The following is a 16,290-nucleotide window of genomic DNA, read 5'->3' as shown; positions in this document are numbered from 1 at the left end:
GCTGGATATACCTGTGATGTGACCAGTGATTCGTGAATTCACGTGTTTAAAATGTTGTGACAGCATGTATGGGACAAATCACTTATCACTGCATCTAATTCTACTCTCATTTCACTCTCCTGCCTTTTTTTGAGTTGTTTTTCATCTTTCTAAGTGTATGTTTTAAAAGAAGTGCTTTAAATGTTTTAAAAGAAGTGCTACTCCCCCCCCCACCCCACACCCCCACCCAGAAATAACTGCTGTTCAGTCCCCTTTGTGATGGAACTACTGTTGGATGTCTCTGTTAAAATTAGTAAGGGTTCATTAGGTTTTACATTATCAGTAACTTGTGCAGACTAGAGACCTCTCTTGGAATTAGTTGTTATCTCAGCTAAGTTTAATATTTTATTTTTGGCTTTGCTGTGACAGTGAAGCATCATCACGATGCAGTCCCTGGGGAGAAAACCAAACTGCATTTGTTCCCAAAGTGCTGTGATGCTTGAGGTCTTCAAGACAAACTTGATGGGAAGAGAGAGGGCTGAAGAGAAAGTTGTTTCATTCTCATCGTGTGATATGGAATATAAAAGCAACGTTTTTAGTCTCTTACCTGGAGATCTCAGGATAGACTCACCAGCAGTTTCCAGCACACCTTTCATTCCCTGGAAAGCTTTTCTAGCGCCATCCTAGTGAAAATACAGTTGTGGTGTTGGGTAAAGAATAGTCTTCAAATGGCAGCATAGACTAGATAAACGTTAAGTACGTCAGCTGGAAAAGTTTTCAGTATTTTGTCTTCCGAGCTGTTAACTTTGGGAGGGGCAAAAGTCCTTGGCAGAGGTTGCCTTAAGAGCTGAAGGTGGAAGATCTGTGTAAACTTGTGAGACATGCAGGTGAGAATGTTGGAGGTGAACGCTTCTGCATGTTTGCATAAGAGATGAAATGGTATGCAGTAATTTTGTTAGACTGTCCCTTGCTTACTGGCTTTTGTACTTTTTCCTACCAATAGATGCCATGCTGTATACACATGACGAGAATTACAATGCAAGGTTGGAAATTGGCATGCAGGCCCTTAGCAGCTCAGGATTAATTGTCATAATGAAGTTTTTAAAATGTATGGAGCTACTGAGGTGTTTATAAAACTGGGGTTTGTGTAGGTGGGAGAGACCCCAGGTTAGAGAGGAGGTGCAGCCACTAAGTGTTGGAGACCCCGGTCAGTGCCAGTCCAGACCAAAGAAGCCTGAGAGGCTTCACATGTCTCTTTTCTCCTCTTGTATCCACCAGCCTTATAAAACTAAATGGCAATAATACTTTTTGGATTCAGTGCTTAATTTACTGTTCTTAATTTAGGAACATGCCCTGGATTAAAATAGATCCCCAGAAAATCAAGGCTGTGAGGACTGATCTCTTCCAGGCACCCTTTTCGCAGGTGCCTTGGGAATGCTCTTGTGTTCAGTGGCAGGGTGCTGGCCAGAGAGGCAGTGTGGTGCGTCTTGCTACCAAAGTTTCACTTGCTGCTTCACTCTGGTAAAATTAACGAAAGGCTGCGTGTTACATAGGCTTGCCGTGGAGGGCTGCATAGAGAGATGGGAAGAAACCAGAAAATGTGGCATCAGAAATATTCTTCTTAACTATCTGTTATTTAGCATAATTAGTTATTTTGGACCAAGAATGGATTTTTAACTTTATGGATTTCAGCTTTTTCCTTTGAATTATGTTGTAGTCCAAATGATTGCAGAGGAAAATAATATGTAGAAGAGAGCAATATATAGCTTAATGCAGTAGCTGCAGGTTTTTGGCCAGTGATCTGAAAAATGTGTCTGTTTTCCTTTTTTTAGTGTTAGAATCACTGTCAGTCACTGTGTTTGTGTCTTTCACTCTTGGGAAAATGGAAGTAACAATGCTGTGAAGTTTGCTTGCAAAATGGATTGGAGGGAAATCTTTTAGTTGTACACTCTTAACAGGAATATCTTGCTCAGGTGTTGTCAAAGTGCCCAGCAGAAGCTCTAAACCTAGGATGGGTAAGGCCAAGGTCAGATCTGGTAACGCCCCCCTCCTTTGCCCTCACATCAGAAAATGCTCCTGGGCTTGACTGTTATGTTTTGACCATCATCTCTGCAGAAAAGCCTCCATCAGTGTCGGCTGTTTCTGTGGATTGTGCAGCAAGAGTAATTTCTTGACAAGCAGGAAGCTGCCAGTTTTCAATCAGAAAAAGTGCCATAGCAGATCAACTTCTTATTTTTTTCAGAAATGAAATATCAGATGGCAAAAATCTTGGATTAGAGGCATATTTCATAGAAAGAGCAGGGAGATAGCACAAAGGCTATCTCAACAATGAGTCTGTTCTCCTGTTAAGACTTTGCGATGTTGCTGCAAGTTTCACAGATACCATGCTGAAAATGCAGTGTTTGAAATTGCAGCTTGTTACGAAAGGTGAGAGGCTTTCAGTTTAAACACCAGGGCTACACGACGGTAGCAAGCACTTACCTTCAGATATTAAATAATTTAATGTGTCTGATCTAAAATGTTTAAACAAGGTGTTATTTCCACTCTGGTTGTTTACAAAAAGTTAATTTGAAAGCTCGGTGTTGCATTTTAGCTGGAGACGTAACAGACAAATCCTTTAACCTACTATCCTTGCTTTAAGGACACTCTAACAGGGTTCAACTTGGGAAACTGAGTATTTGAATTATTCATGATCATGATCTAAATGCTTTAGTTCTGTTTACAGTGTCTGTTAATTGCTCCAGTATTTCTTTATGATTAGAAACATTTAACTGTCCTAATCAGTAAGATGAAGTGCTATGTTGAGCAGTTCATGAGTATGGCCCTGTCAGTTCAAAATACAGAAAGCTAAATGTGATCTTGACTTGCTCTGGTAATTTCATTAAGCTGGGTGATGTCATGTCTTTTCTGAAGGGAATGAGATTTTAAGTAGACAGTCATAGGTTGTCATGTTGTTAGAGTTAAATTGGTAGCACTCCAAGTAATGGCCACATTTTCTTTTTCCCCCAACTTTAGCTGTCTTCCTAGCTAAGGCAAAAAATACCAAAGAGCTCCCTATTATAAAGCCACAAGGCAAGGTCTCCATAAATTTACAACTTATGATTTTGAGTGAAAAAAATCTTAAAATGTGCCACAGTATAACTGCTGTGTGCTTTATTAATTTAATATAGATCTCAGTTAGAGGAGCTGACTGTGAACAGAGTTCACATTCACACGTCACCTGTGGAATGACTTGCTTCTATTTTTACTGAAATTTTGATACGGTTGTGTTGCATCTATAAAGAAAAAAAAAATCCTTAATTTGGAGGATTTTTTGCAAGTATTTGTTATAGACGTGTCATATTTGAGATGCTCTCCAGAGTTTCTAAAGATGTTAAAAGGAGTAAGCATGTGATAGCTTTACTGATCAAGGCAAGCCAGACAAGGTGTCATCCCAGTTATTGGAAAATTCTCTAATTACCCAGTGGAAGGACAGTGACGGTTGACTGTTAAATTGTACAGAGCTTACTCGTTCCACAGGAGAGAAATTGAGATACTAAAGGGAAATCTCTGCCAGGAGAAGTGTTCCTGCTTTATTTTTTTCAAAGCCAGATTGTGGTGACATGTTAGCATCTTAAAGAAGGCAGGAAAATAAATGTTCTCTCTTTTTCTTAAAAAAAAAAACAACAACAACAAAAAAACAAAAACAAAACAAACAAAAACTTGTTTTAATTGTGGCATTTTGCCTTACAATGTTAAGCTAATGTATTAGGGTAGTTGGATGTTGACTCCTGCAATATTTCTTCATGTGATTTTTTTTTTTTTTATTAGTGTAGGCGTATAAAATTAATGAAGATTTTTTGTGTTTGTTTAAACAAGAAGTAGAAGAACTAAGATATGGGGTTTGCATACCTCCTGTAAGACAGTAATTGTTTCTTCAGTTTTTCATGAATTTTTAAAGTGTTTTTAATTTTCCCCTTGAGAAGCCTTCTAGCTAAAAGATTAAAAGTTAAAAATAGATATTTAATCCTAATAGCATACTGTGCTGTACCTCGAATGCAATGGGCTCGCCTTTGGAGCATGAGGGGCAGTGGAGAGCCATTGACTCCTCTCTTGAGGAACCTGACCCAAAGAGGAGGTTTATCTTTGCGTTGTGTTTCTCAGATGGTAAAAGTGAAGCGAGTACTTCCAGCTTATACCTTCTGAGGTTGGCTACATCGGAGGGCAGAGGGCTAAAAGACAGAGCTCTTGATTTGCCTTCATGCTGTGGTCCCACGGGAGGGTTTAAACAAATGTTGAGGTTTGTGGGGAAGGAGGATTGAGTTGGTTTATAAATGTGGGTTGGAAGCTTGCAGGTGTTCCAGAACTGCATTTAATTGGGAAATTGTTGAGGGCAGCTGTGATGCTTGGCTCCACACCCCAGCAGCGCTGCGGCGTTGCAGGGATGGAGGGTGCAGCTGGGTGGTGCTGGGCGGGCTGGGGTGCTGTGGTGACCTACCTCAGGCCTGGGTCTTTTAGCGCTTGTTCGGGTAGATGGTATTCTGTAATGCTTTGCTGTGACCTCCAGCAAGTCCCTTTTGATACCACCACAGCCACTGCATTTTGCGGTTCAGTCGAAACAAAGCTTAGGTGGAAGCTGCTGCTTTTAACCCATTGTCTTTATAAGGCGTGATAAAATACGGCCTGTGTGCTCAACATCTAAATGCACTAGAGAGAGTCTCGAAGAAAGTTACATTGTGGGTTTTTTTCAGGAAACTCTTGGAGAAAACTTGTTACTTTTTTGTTGTTAGTGAACCCCTGCCTGCCAGTACACTAAGTATGTTTGGAAAATTAAATTTCTGTAATCGCACTCCAAGTATGCTTGTTCTGTGTTTAGCCCAAGTTGGTAAGAAGACAATTTTGGGCCACAAAACAGTTTGGTTACAGCTTTAAACTCTGTGTTTCACTGTTGTGTTCTGGATTTCTATGAAGACTTCATTTACATTTCTCAAATCTGCCTGAATCAAACAATTTCAGCCTTTGCTGCTGTGGGTGGATAAGCCTGGAGTTTGGTTCAGGCTTGCCTGAGCTGTTCCTGCTTTGGATGGACTGAAATGTCAGACATGAGGTTAAAACTTGCTTTTTCTTTTTCTTCTCCTTCCAGGTGCCTGCTGATGGAAACGCTGGGCTGCTGGCAGAGCCTCAAATTGCCATGTTCTGTGGGAAACTCAACATGCACATGAATGTGCAGAATGGAAAGTGGGAGTCTGACCGCTCTGGCACCAAGACCTGCATTGGGACGAAGGAAGAGATTCTCCAGTACTGCCAGGAAGTAAGTCCCATCCTTAGGAACAATTGTGATGGTTGTTCTGAAGGACCAAGGTGCAGGTGTGTGCTGGAGAGCTGAGTCTGTAGGGACCTTCCCTTTCTTTTTTTTTCTCTTGTGCTCGATTGCCTTTTTGTCCTTTTTGAAGAGGTTCTCTCCAGAGCCTGTTACAAAAGAGCCTCAAAAATTGATTGCTGTGGGGGTCACTGGGACTACTGTGGGACAATTTTGTCCCTCTGTCTTCTGCCCTTGGGGGATAATTCTTATATAATATATGCACAATGAACTTCTTACTTAGAAAGTATTTTGAATACAGCTGAGGTGACAGTTTATTATTTAAAATACCCTTGTTCTTTCTGGCCTGATCTTGAAAGAGTCAGCTGTAACATGTCTTCTGTCATCCTACCGTGATACTGAAATACACTGGGGCCGTCCAGAGTTACTGGTCTCTGCTGCACACTGAACCATTCAGAGTTTCTTAATAGAAAAAGCTTGCCCTACAGATGAAGTCACAATGACTGATTTCATATCTGAGAGCAGAAACTTATTACCCACTCGCTTATGTCCTAAGAACAGATTGTAGATCTAATTTTGTTTTGTCTCCATGCTGTGACAGCGTGACAACCTCGTACCAGTCTGTGACAATTTGAAAAGAAAATGCGGATTTCATGCCATGAGACAAAAGGGCACGGCTTGAGTTGCTTTAGTCCTTAGGTCTTTCTATACTGTTTCTGCCTTTTTTTTTTTTTTAAAGTAGGGGCTATTGCTTATTGTCATAGCAGTAGCTGTCTTGCTTCCTAAATGTCAAACCAACTCCTGTGAAAATGTATCTTTAGAAAACAAGATAATTCACTTTTCAGGTCTCTGCTCTCTTAGCATCTTCATTCCTGTCCTTTCACCCATTGATTGTTCCTTCTGTTTCTTGCAGTGTTTTGTTAGTTTTTTTTTTTTCTGATTTCGGGCTTTATGGTATAGAATATTCATTTTAAGGAAGATATTGTAATGGCTATTGAAGTTAATTCTTCACCAGTAGCTTTGTCTTTTTACTAAGAGTATTACTTTGTGAAATTCATAATATTTATGTTTACCACAAACAAAAATACCAAACCTAACCTACTAGTTCTGGTTATCTGTTGTCTCCTTTGATTTACCTAAATAAAGTTGATTTATGGATAGTGACATTATTGAGGGTGAGGAAAGGAATAAGAAGATGGAAGTAGAGAATCAGTGAATAAAAGTCCACAAGGTAGTAAGTCTTTATTTAAAGTCATGGAAAGAAATACATGAATTTACAGGAAGTAACAGTAGAAAGTTTGGGGGGTTTTAATGAGTACCTCAGTAGGTTAGCAGTTCAGTTACAAAGGCTGCACGTAAGGAAGGATTGCAGAACTAGGACTTGGAGCTGTAGATCTCAGCTGAATGTCAGGTGATTTTGAGATTTTTGGTGGCATTAAAAAAAAAAAGGCCCCCTTAAAAATAAAGGGGAGAGGAAAGCAAAAGCAGTCAGAAGGTGGTAGCCATATACTGTTACATGACAAAGGGAATAATAAGGAAAATTTTGACTGCGTGTAAGGGAAAAATTCTCTTCCATGAGAGTGGCGATGCAGTGGCACAGGCACCCAGGCCGGCTGTGGACTCCCTCCCTATCCTTGGAGACTGGGAGAACTGAACTGGGCAAGGGCCTGAGCAACTTGGTCTGGCTTGGATGTAAGCCCTGGTTGGAGCAGAGGAAGGTCTGGATGACCTCTGTGGGTCCCTTTTAACCTGAATTTCTTTGTGAATCTGACTGGAGAAACAGACGAGGAGAGACCTTCTGTTACTTGGGTTTTTAAGGGTTTTTAAGGGTAAATATTTAAACTCCAGTGTGGTGATAGCCTTGATTTCTGTGCTAACAGTTCATTAGCTTAATATTAGATGGTCTTTAGAGTGTTTCTTTAGCTACAGCTAAAAGCATAGCTTAGGGGGTTCTACCAAGTTGTGGGGCAAAGTGCTGGCAGGTCTACTCCCCAAAAATGAGGCAGCCATCTTACTGGTTTTAGTTGTCTATGTTATTACGCGTGCGTGATTAAGCAGTGCGCATTCCTTAACTTCAAGTGGTGGTTTAAAATGTGGGGATCTGGCTTAAAAACCCTTTCCTTGCTGTGCTCACCAGTAGGCTTTCTGTTTGTTCACGGAGAAACTGCTGATGTCCTGGTTGTCCTGCCCTGTCCTTATCCCTCCCGCACACCGGAGCTACACAGTACAACTGGCTGTAGGACACTAGTGGAGAAGGGGCAAGCTGGTCTGGGGTGTAAGAGCACGTGGCAGCACTGGGGATCTCTGCCAGCAGCTGGTTTGGGGGTGGGGAGGAATCATGTGAGCCCCTATTTTTTAATGCTGGTAATAAATGTAGAAATAGATAGAGTATTAGGAAGGTTGGATCTGCTGACAGCAAGTTAAAACGAAAAGCCACATGGAAGTTGATCCAGCCCAACATGGTGGAAAGAAGCTCCCACTTCATATGACTCTCCCCCATAGTCCCCCCTGCTTCCCCACGCCCCTGCGGCAGTCTGTAGCGTGATGGGCTTGGGCTTTGTCTACGAAAGGGCACTACTGCTTTGCTTCTGTTTAACTTTCCCATCACCTAACGAGAGAAATGGAAGAGTCAGATAAAGGCACCCGCTTCTGCCGAAGAAATGAATTTGCAGAGAAGTGCTAGTACATGCAACTCAAACTGGCTTCTCCGCTGTGGGGAACCTGGTGTTGCTTGATGCTCCAAATATGCTTAGTATCCTGGGGGTAACTAGTGATGTGATATTCCCCTTGCATTCTGCTGTTTACCTTGGCTGTGAGACAGCGCTTGCTGTTCAGGGCCAGGGAATGGAGTAAATTTGTGTTTTCCAGTTAGCTGGAAGCAATAGGCATCAAGGCTGAGATGTGGTACCTCTTGCACTGGAATAGTATGCAGGTAAAAATCCTCTTTTTGATTACTTTTGCCAAAGATGACCTTTTCCTTCCTTCCTTTTCTCCTGTTTATGCTGCTTTTTTCTCCAAAAGGACTGCTACTTCCTGGGGTGCGTTTTTTCTTGGTATAGGCAGAGACTGAGGGTATACACGCTCTTCTAATCAAGCAGACAGGCACTCTGACTGAATCTATGTTCTTCATGCTCCCTGGCACCACGGCAGCTTCCTTGATTCTTTGGTCTTGCTGTAGCAGCAGCTGTTAGTACCACTCTGCTGACGTGCTGGGTTTTTTCCCATCTCTGACCACAGCCTTGAAATGACAGGGAGCAAGGGAAGGTAAGGTTCTCCCCCCTGCCCCGCATCTCCAATGAACTTACAAGTAGATACGTTCTTCAGACCTAGACAGCCTGGAGAGTTGGGCAGGGAAAAATTTAATGAAATATAACAAGGGCAAGTGGAGAGTCCTGCATCTGGGCAAGAACAACCCCATGTATGAGTACAAGTTGGGGACAGACCTGTTGGAGAGCAGTGTAGGGGAAAGGGACCTGGGGGTCCTAGTGGACAGCAGGATGACCATGAGCCAGCAGTGTGCCCTTGTGGCCAAGAAGGCCAATGGCATCCTGGAGTGTATTAGAAGGGGTGTGGTTAGCAGGTCAAGAGAGGTTCTCCTCCCCCTCTACTCTGCCCTGGTGAGGCCGCATCTGGAATATTGTGTCCAGTTCTGGGCCCCTCAGTTCAAGAAGGACAGGGAACTGCTAGAGAGAGTCCAGCGCAGAGCCACGAAGGTGATTAAGGGAGTGGAACATCTCCCTTATGAGGAGAGGCTGAGGGAGCTGGGTCTCTTTAGCTTGGAGAAGACTGAGGGGTGACCTCATGAATGTTTATAAATATGTAAAGGGCAAGTGTCATGAGGATGGAGCCAGGCTCTTCTCAGTGACATCCCTTGACAGGACAAGGGGCAACGGGTGCAAGCTGGAACACAGGAGGTTCCGCATAAATATGAGGAAAAACTTCTTTACGGTGAGGGTGACCGAACACTGGAACAGGCTGCCCAGAGAGGTTGTGGAATCTCCTTCTCTGGAGACATTCAAAACCCACCTGGACGCGTTCCTGTGTGATATGGTCTAGGTAATCCTGCTCCGGCAGGGGGATTGGACTAGATGATCTTTCGAGGTCCCTTCCAATCCCTAACATTCTGTGATTCTGCCTCCTTATAAGCTCTTCTAAATGAGCTTTTCCTGACAGTGCAAGACCAGATGCCTGGGTTGGTGGGCAGAGCACTGGGCTGGAAGGTGCATGAAGTACAGAAGGACTTAAGTTTCTCCTGTAGAGAAGATGTACTGGGAGCCTTGTATCTTTTCCTTGAAATTTTCATCATTGCATCTCCTCGTCCACTGCCAGTGTAGGTGGATTTTGCAGTCTTGATGCAGGAAGTAGCAGTAGAAGAGGGCTGCAGGGGCAGAAAGGGAGGAAAGAAAGGGAGGAACGGGGAATAAGCAGAACCACCTACATGTTTTGAAGATGTATGTCACTTGTTGTTGCTTTGCTGCTTTTGAGTGGGAGCTCAGTGCAGCACAGGAACTGTCTGGATTTATATTTGGACAACACATCACACAGTTTAAAGATGCCAAAGCTCAGACTATATGTTACTTATTTGAAAGGAAATGGAAGATACTTGAGTGCTGCCTTCTAGTTTCCTTGACTTCAGTTAAATTCTGCTACTGAAGTCACAGGAAGTGGTTCTGTAAGCAGAGCACATCCATCTCCTCTGCCTTCAATCTGCACATTCTCCCATGTTCAGCCTAAGCTGGTGGCTTTTCTTTTTTTTTTAAATATAGCAAAATGAAGTTTTCTTGGGTGGAATGAGATGCTGGTTAGAGAAGTACAATTTACTAGTGGTTTCTTTTAATCTCAAAGCCGCTATATTAATTGTACCTGTTGCTGAAAAGTTAAAGAGCATGGGCCTAATCTGCAAATGGCTGTCAAATGCAAGTGCTGCAGGTGCTAGAGCAATGTGGGATTAATGTAAATGGGGTGGTTACACCTGTGTACGTGCCAAAACCCTTAATGTGTTGTGAGTGTACTAGCTGACATTTCAAATCAAGCCATCAGTCAGTCTAGTCCTGCTGCTGATACTGCTGTACCAGCTGTTTCCAAGGGATGTTGGAAAAACCCTGCCATACCCAATTACTGGATAACCAGCCCACTGAGGAAAGTCTCTTCCTAACAACCCCTGATGGGAGGCTAGCTGATATCCTAAAACAGGTGGGGACAGCTGCTCCTGAATTTTGCTTTTGGTTGTTTTGTGGAAGCAACTGGGTACCCCCACCTACATGTGTTCAAACGCTGGTGTGGCACGCTACTGTTGAAGGAAGATGTGTTCTGGAGCAGGCTGTGCTTACGCTGGAGGTCACTCAGCTCCTTGTCTCGCTAAACGGTTTTCATAAAACGATCTGGAGCCTGCCTTTTGGCGAAGTACATGTTTTCAGAGTCACATGAATATGCAGAGTAGGAAGTTGATTTAGGTGTGCTCAGTTCCCTGTTTAAACGGAATGAGTGTTCGGGTGGAGATACTGGTGTATGTTTTATTACATTAGCAGTTTGGAACAGCTCCTGTGTGCTGAATTTTATGTCTCCTAATTAGGATACATTATATGAGTTCCTTGAAGGACTGAAATTATTTTGCTGTCTGTGCTGAACTCAGTGTCCAAAATGAATTGTAAAAGCAATACTCATAGCTGGCAAAAAGTTCATTTTTTTAATGCATTTTTTTTTTCCCCACTTAGTTTAATTTGGAGGTGTTCATTTCCGTTTTAAGTATGCATGGAGTTGAACAGAATGGAGAGGAATGGTTCTGAAGATTTTTTTTTTTTTTTTTTTTTTCCTAAGACCAAATCAAAACTGTAGTAAAACTAGTTTGGGTCTGAATATTGCGTGCATGGTTGAGCGGATGGAGTGTAAACCTGGGAGCCTGGAGATCTAGCTGTGCCTTGTAATCAGCAGCTGGCTTGCTGGGAGATCTTTGGCTAGGTGCTTAAAATAACTGTCACATGTAGAGTATATGTTGGCTTTGGCAAGTGTTACACCTGGCATCTCTGAAACCACATCATGACTGCCTGGTTTCTTTTGTAAAGTCATGACACATGTCCACTTTCTAAACATCATTGAAATCCATGAGCATCTTGCACTGAGTGTGTATTTCTTACAGAAGTCCTCCTCAGAAATGAAAAAAATAAATTATAAATGCATGCTGCTATGCTCTTAACTATATCTTTGTGTGACGTGGAGCAGAAAATAGTAGGGTAAATTCAGATAACAGATAATTCATTATAAATGTTGACAGAACAGTCTTGGCATTTCTAATCTCTAATCATACTACTTCCAAAAATTATCTTCTTGTCATTTGTTCAAATATTCTGTGTTTATGCCACGTATTTAGGTAAGTTGCTACTGTAACCCAAAGCCACTTCTTAGCCAGATCCAGTACAAGCTGGAATGTGACCATAATAAGGCTTTGACAGTTCACCCTACAACCTCTAGCTTCAAAGTAGTCCTTAAGTCCCCTGTTTTGTAGATGGGCCAAAAGGGGCCATCAAACGACTGCCCCAGCTTCATTTTTGTTTACTTTCTTGGCTCCCTACTGCCACCATCTTGGATAATCCCTCTGTGCTTGTTGCACTGGGGCCCACACCAGGCAGAATCAGGCAGGCAGAACTGATGGCAGCAGTTCCCTCCCTCTCTAGTCTTTGTCCTTGTTGAGAGTTTCTGAAGATTTGTTAAAGGGTTTGTTGAACTGCCAGGGATGATGATGATTTCAAAAAGAAAAAAATAGTTTGGCCTGCTCTTCTAAGAAGAGAATTTGAGATGTGTTGAAAATGGTCTTGCTGCTTTGATAATGGTTTCTCTCCTTGTTACCTTGTCATTTTCATCCTAATATGGATTGTTGTTTTTATCTAGGCTGCATAATGTGCTCTTTCTAGTTTCACAAACCAAATAGCCACTATATTGAAAAAGAAAATGAATTTTAAACCTGCACTACTCTAAATTCAGCAGCTTAAAAAAGCCATACATTTTGCTCTGAGGAGAATGATCCATTTAATGAAACAATGAAAAACATACAGATTTTTGGCAGCACAGACTGTCCTTAAAAACAAATTACATTTTTCAAGGCAAATGTGTGTTGGTATATTCTGTGCACAGTCATGCTTAAAAGTTTGGGTGAACGGTATCTTAGCACTCTTTGCATTGATTATTGAGGTCTTTTGTTTTACTTAGCTTTTGGTCCACAGCAAAAGTTGAATTAATTCACTCTGTCTGCCAGTGTTTAAATCTCATTTGTTTCAGTGAAGGCTTAGATTTTTGGAACTGCAGGGTCTACTGCTGATGGTATATTTATCTTGCAGTTAAACCTTGATATGCTCAGCATATAACCTTTTTGAGAAAGAAGACTGGGCTTTTTAGCCCAGACTGTAGTCTACCATTTGAATATACTTCAAATCAAGTGACTAATAAAACTTGTAGCATAAGTTGCAGGATAATGCCTGCCTTTCTTTTGTTGATAGTAAAAAGGTCCCTTCTCATTTTTTCCTTACACAGACCTTTTTTTTTTTGCATATCTCGAAAAGAAATTAAGTGAAAAACATCAGGATCTCAGTATGTTGCTGCTTTTATGATAAATTTTCCAACTCCTTTTGAAGTAACATGTTTTTCTTGTGGAAGGAGAGTGCTTCTGCTTTGAGGCTGAGCGAGGAAAAAGGATGAAGATGGAAGAGTATTGTCTGCAGAAATATATATTTAGTTAAATGAGTACTGCAGTGTTTAATGAAGCTGCAGTGCTGCATTTTCCATAGATTAATTTTGAATTTCACAGATACGATGAACTAGATGAATGACTCAACTTAGTCAGCAGGTTCCAACAGCATGGCGTTTGTGCCAGGAATACAATTGTTTCTTCTGTCCTCTAAAATATATGAATGCTCTGGCTGTAGGCAGGGTGGTCCTATTGCCTTTTTTGGTTCATAGTTGAACTAGCAGACGACCATTTAGCATGTGATCAAGATGTCAAAAGACATCTGCCAAATTGGAGATATAAAAGACATGAAGATGTTTTACATCATCGTCAGCATGCTGTGCTCTGTGCTTGTAGTTTACTCCTTAAGGTTACAAAAGGACTGGCTAACCACCCTTGCACAAGTCTCTGCATGCCTAGGAAAGGGAGTGAAGCTTGACTGGCCCAACTCTTGGCCTTACTCTGAAGCCCAGGAAACTTCTGAGAGGGCTGTGTAGCGTTGGATGTGGTCTGTAGAGATGTTACCTCTCCTGCCCCTCTGATGTTGCATGGAAGGTGTCCTGGTGGGGACAACACAGCGTACCTCTACTGCTACGTTTCACCATTCTATTTTCCTTCTTACAGAAAGAGTTATCGTAGGAAGTTGTCTGCTATTTTCTTTACAGATACATCTCCCAAGCATAGAATCATAGAATCATTTATGTTGGGAAAGACCTTTAAGATTATCGAGTCCAACCGTAAACCTAACACTGCCGAGTCCACCACTAAACCATGTCCCTAAGCGCCACATCTACACGTCTTTTAAACATCTTACACTCTGTAACTCTGAGATGCTACCGGTCATCCTGGGTCCTCTTTAACTCCTGACAGTTTCCACTGTGATGCAGTTTTATTCTTAGGGGAGATGTCTTCAGAGGTAGGTCAGTTCCTTAATCCAGCTTCTGTGTTAGCACTGGCTCGTGGAGAGATGTTAGCAGTAAATGGACAAGAGATGGAATAAGGCAGGAATCATGCCCTGGCAACGTCAGACTTGTGTTCAATTAAAGGCACTGAAACCACGGCCCTAGCATCTGCCCACATCAGTGTACCTCTGCAGATGGATGGGCGCAAGTGTGACTCATTCTTGGGAATGGTGCTCTTGAGAGGCTACCTTCAGGGTTTGGGTGGTTTTGAGTGTTCAGGGGCTTCAGCTCTTTCTGGTCTTTATCGAGTCTCTGTGCATGATTGTATATGTGTGAATAGGTAGTATGCTTTGTGGCATTCTGTGTTTAATGGGTCATCCACATCCCTTATGGATGGCTCTATAGCTTTCCTGTGCTGTATCATGTGTTACTCTCTTCTGGGGGTTTTCTTTCTTTTTCTTTTCTTTTGAGGGGCAAGTTTCTTTTTTTCTCTGTGCCTGCCCCCCCCCCGCCTTCACCCATGTCCCTCTACTTTGAAATATATAGAAATCAGAAATTTTGACTACAGGTGTGTTTATTTCACTATAACTGCATATGAAGCTTATTAGTAGCAGACAGTGGGCTGATCTGTCTAGATTGGCAGCACAGAATAGGTTCATGTTCAGATACAAGTAAAAGGGCATCACACACCTATTTTCAGTCGTTAGTTCTGCAGGCACAAATAAAAAAGGGAAAGACAGTTTCTTTGCTATGTAGCTTTGAAGCTGTCAGGAAGGTCGTGCTTCCTTGAATTCATAGCAGGGCAATGCCCAAAGGTTGGATGGAGGAACTGTTTTTTGATTTCTGGCAGATTCCTTTTTTTCCAAGCAGTTTATTTCCACTGCTTTCTAATTCATTCGGCAACATTATCATCCGGTTAGCTTTTATCCAGTTAAAATAATTATGTAGTACTGCACTGAGTGCCTGCTTTAATCTTCCAAATACTGTACACCTCTGGCTAATAAAAAATCCCACTGATAATCTGTCTTTATAGATGTGTGCTCCTTACAGAAAATTGTTCTAGATGGTTGTGAATTAATTATAATTTATAATCGTGAAGAGGTTTCTGAATACCTGGCCAATGATTGATGGTTTTATCTACCTTTTTCCTTTATATACATATAGCATTTTTTTTAGTTGTTTAAACAGTATTTTAGCTGTTAGTTTTCTTCTTTTTACTTGAGTAGGGTGAGATTTTCACTCAAGGGGTGTTACTGCAAACTGCTGATGAAAAAAGTTTGAAAGGTGAGGATTTTAGATTTTTAGATTTTTTTTTTTTTTTTTTTTTCTCCCCCCAGAGCTCTTGAGGCATCTGGCTTAATGTTGAGAATGAAAACAGAGCACTGGATTTAAGGTCCCTAAGACTATTCCAAACTGTTATGAGGCCTTAGGGTGAATCCTTGCTAGGGAAAGCGAAAGTGTCCTCTTTAGCTAAGACAGGAGCTTCTACTAGAAAGATACTGTGTAGTGTTTAGATGATGTATCACAGTATCTGTTAAAACATCAGCTTTGTATTTTGTGGGTGCTGATAGCTGTTGCATATATTAATACAAAAAAAAAAGGAAAATTACTTGTACAGTAATGACAACACCATGTTTAAATTTTTTCTTCTGTCTGGGTGTGAGTATTGAAACATGAATACTGTTAATCTGGATATAAGGAAATATGGTCTGATACCAATTTTTTTCTTGCCAGCATAGTTTCTCTTTCTATGAATATCATTGTAGGTCAGAAAAGCACTGACCCCATGGAAATTTAAGGATATGCAAGATGTCCCATTCCAGCTGTTAGAAGAAACTGCACAATGTTTCCATTAGAATATAAACCGATGCAATTTAATTTATTTGGTTCTTATCCTAAGTCATATGTCTTCTTGAAGAACAGTGGTAATTAAGCATTTATAAAACACCTAATTTCCTCCATTCGTTACTCACTTATTCCACTTGGCCTGGGAAGATAGCTCTGCCAAAGAGTTGTGGTCAATAAATGACTTCTTTATAAATTCAACTTCTGAGTTGCACATGGGAGACTATCATTTTTTGAGGCAATATCAAGATCCTTTAGTATTTTTTTTACTTTTCCTTGTTTGAGCCAATTACAGACTTTAAAAAAAAAAAAGGGGAAAATTTCATATTGATGAGTATTTCTTTAAACGTCTGTGAAGTGTTGCAGCTAACGTTGCTTGTCCAAGTTCCCACACAGCTTGGCAAGTCTGTACACTCCATCTAAGAGGAAAAAAAATCAGAAGGGATCGTTGGAGAAGCAAGAATTACATGTATGCTTCTAAACAAGGAACCTAAGGGGATTTGATAAGACTGATCGTATTAAAGCTAAACTTGTAATACCATGTAAGT

At 41.4% G+C, this 16,290-nt stretch overlaps 1 protein-coding gene across 5 annotated transcripts in view; it reads left to right on the top strand.

Moving 5' to 3' along the window:
• APP (amyloid beta precursor protein) overlaps positions 1-16,290 on the top strand; it is a 222,271-nt gene that overhangs the window by 39,438 nt on the left and 166,543 nt on the right. For all 5 annotated transcript variants that reach the window (XM_068417788.1, XM_068417780.1, XM_068417764.1 and 2 more), the window contains exon 2: positions 5,102-5,269. In XM_068417788.1, the coding sequence (XP_068273889.1) occupies positions 5,102-5,269 (168 nt within the window). The remainder of the gene's footprint in view (positions 1-5,101; positions 5,270-16,290) is intronic.

The sequence above is a fragment of the Nyctibius grandis genome, chromosome 2, assembly GCF_013368605.1.
Source record: "Nyctibius grandis isolate bNycGra1 chromosome 2, bNycGra1.pri, whole genome shotgun sequence".
Lineage (NCBI taxonomy): Eukaryota > Metazoa > Chordata > Aves > Nyctibiiformes > Nyctibiidae > Nyctibius > Nyctibius grandis.
This window is presented reverse-complemented; position numbering and strand designations above follow the sequence as displayed.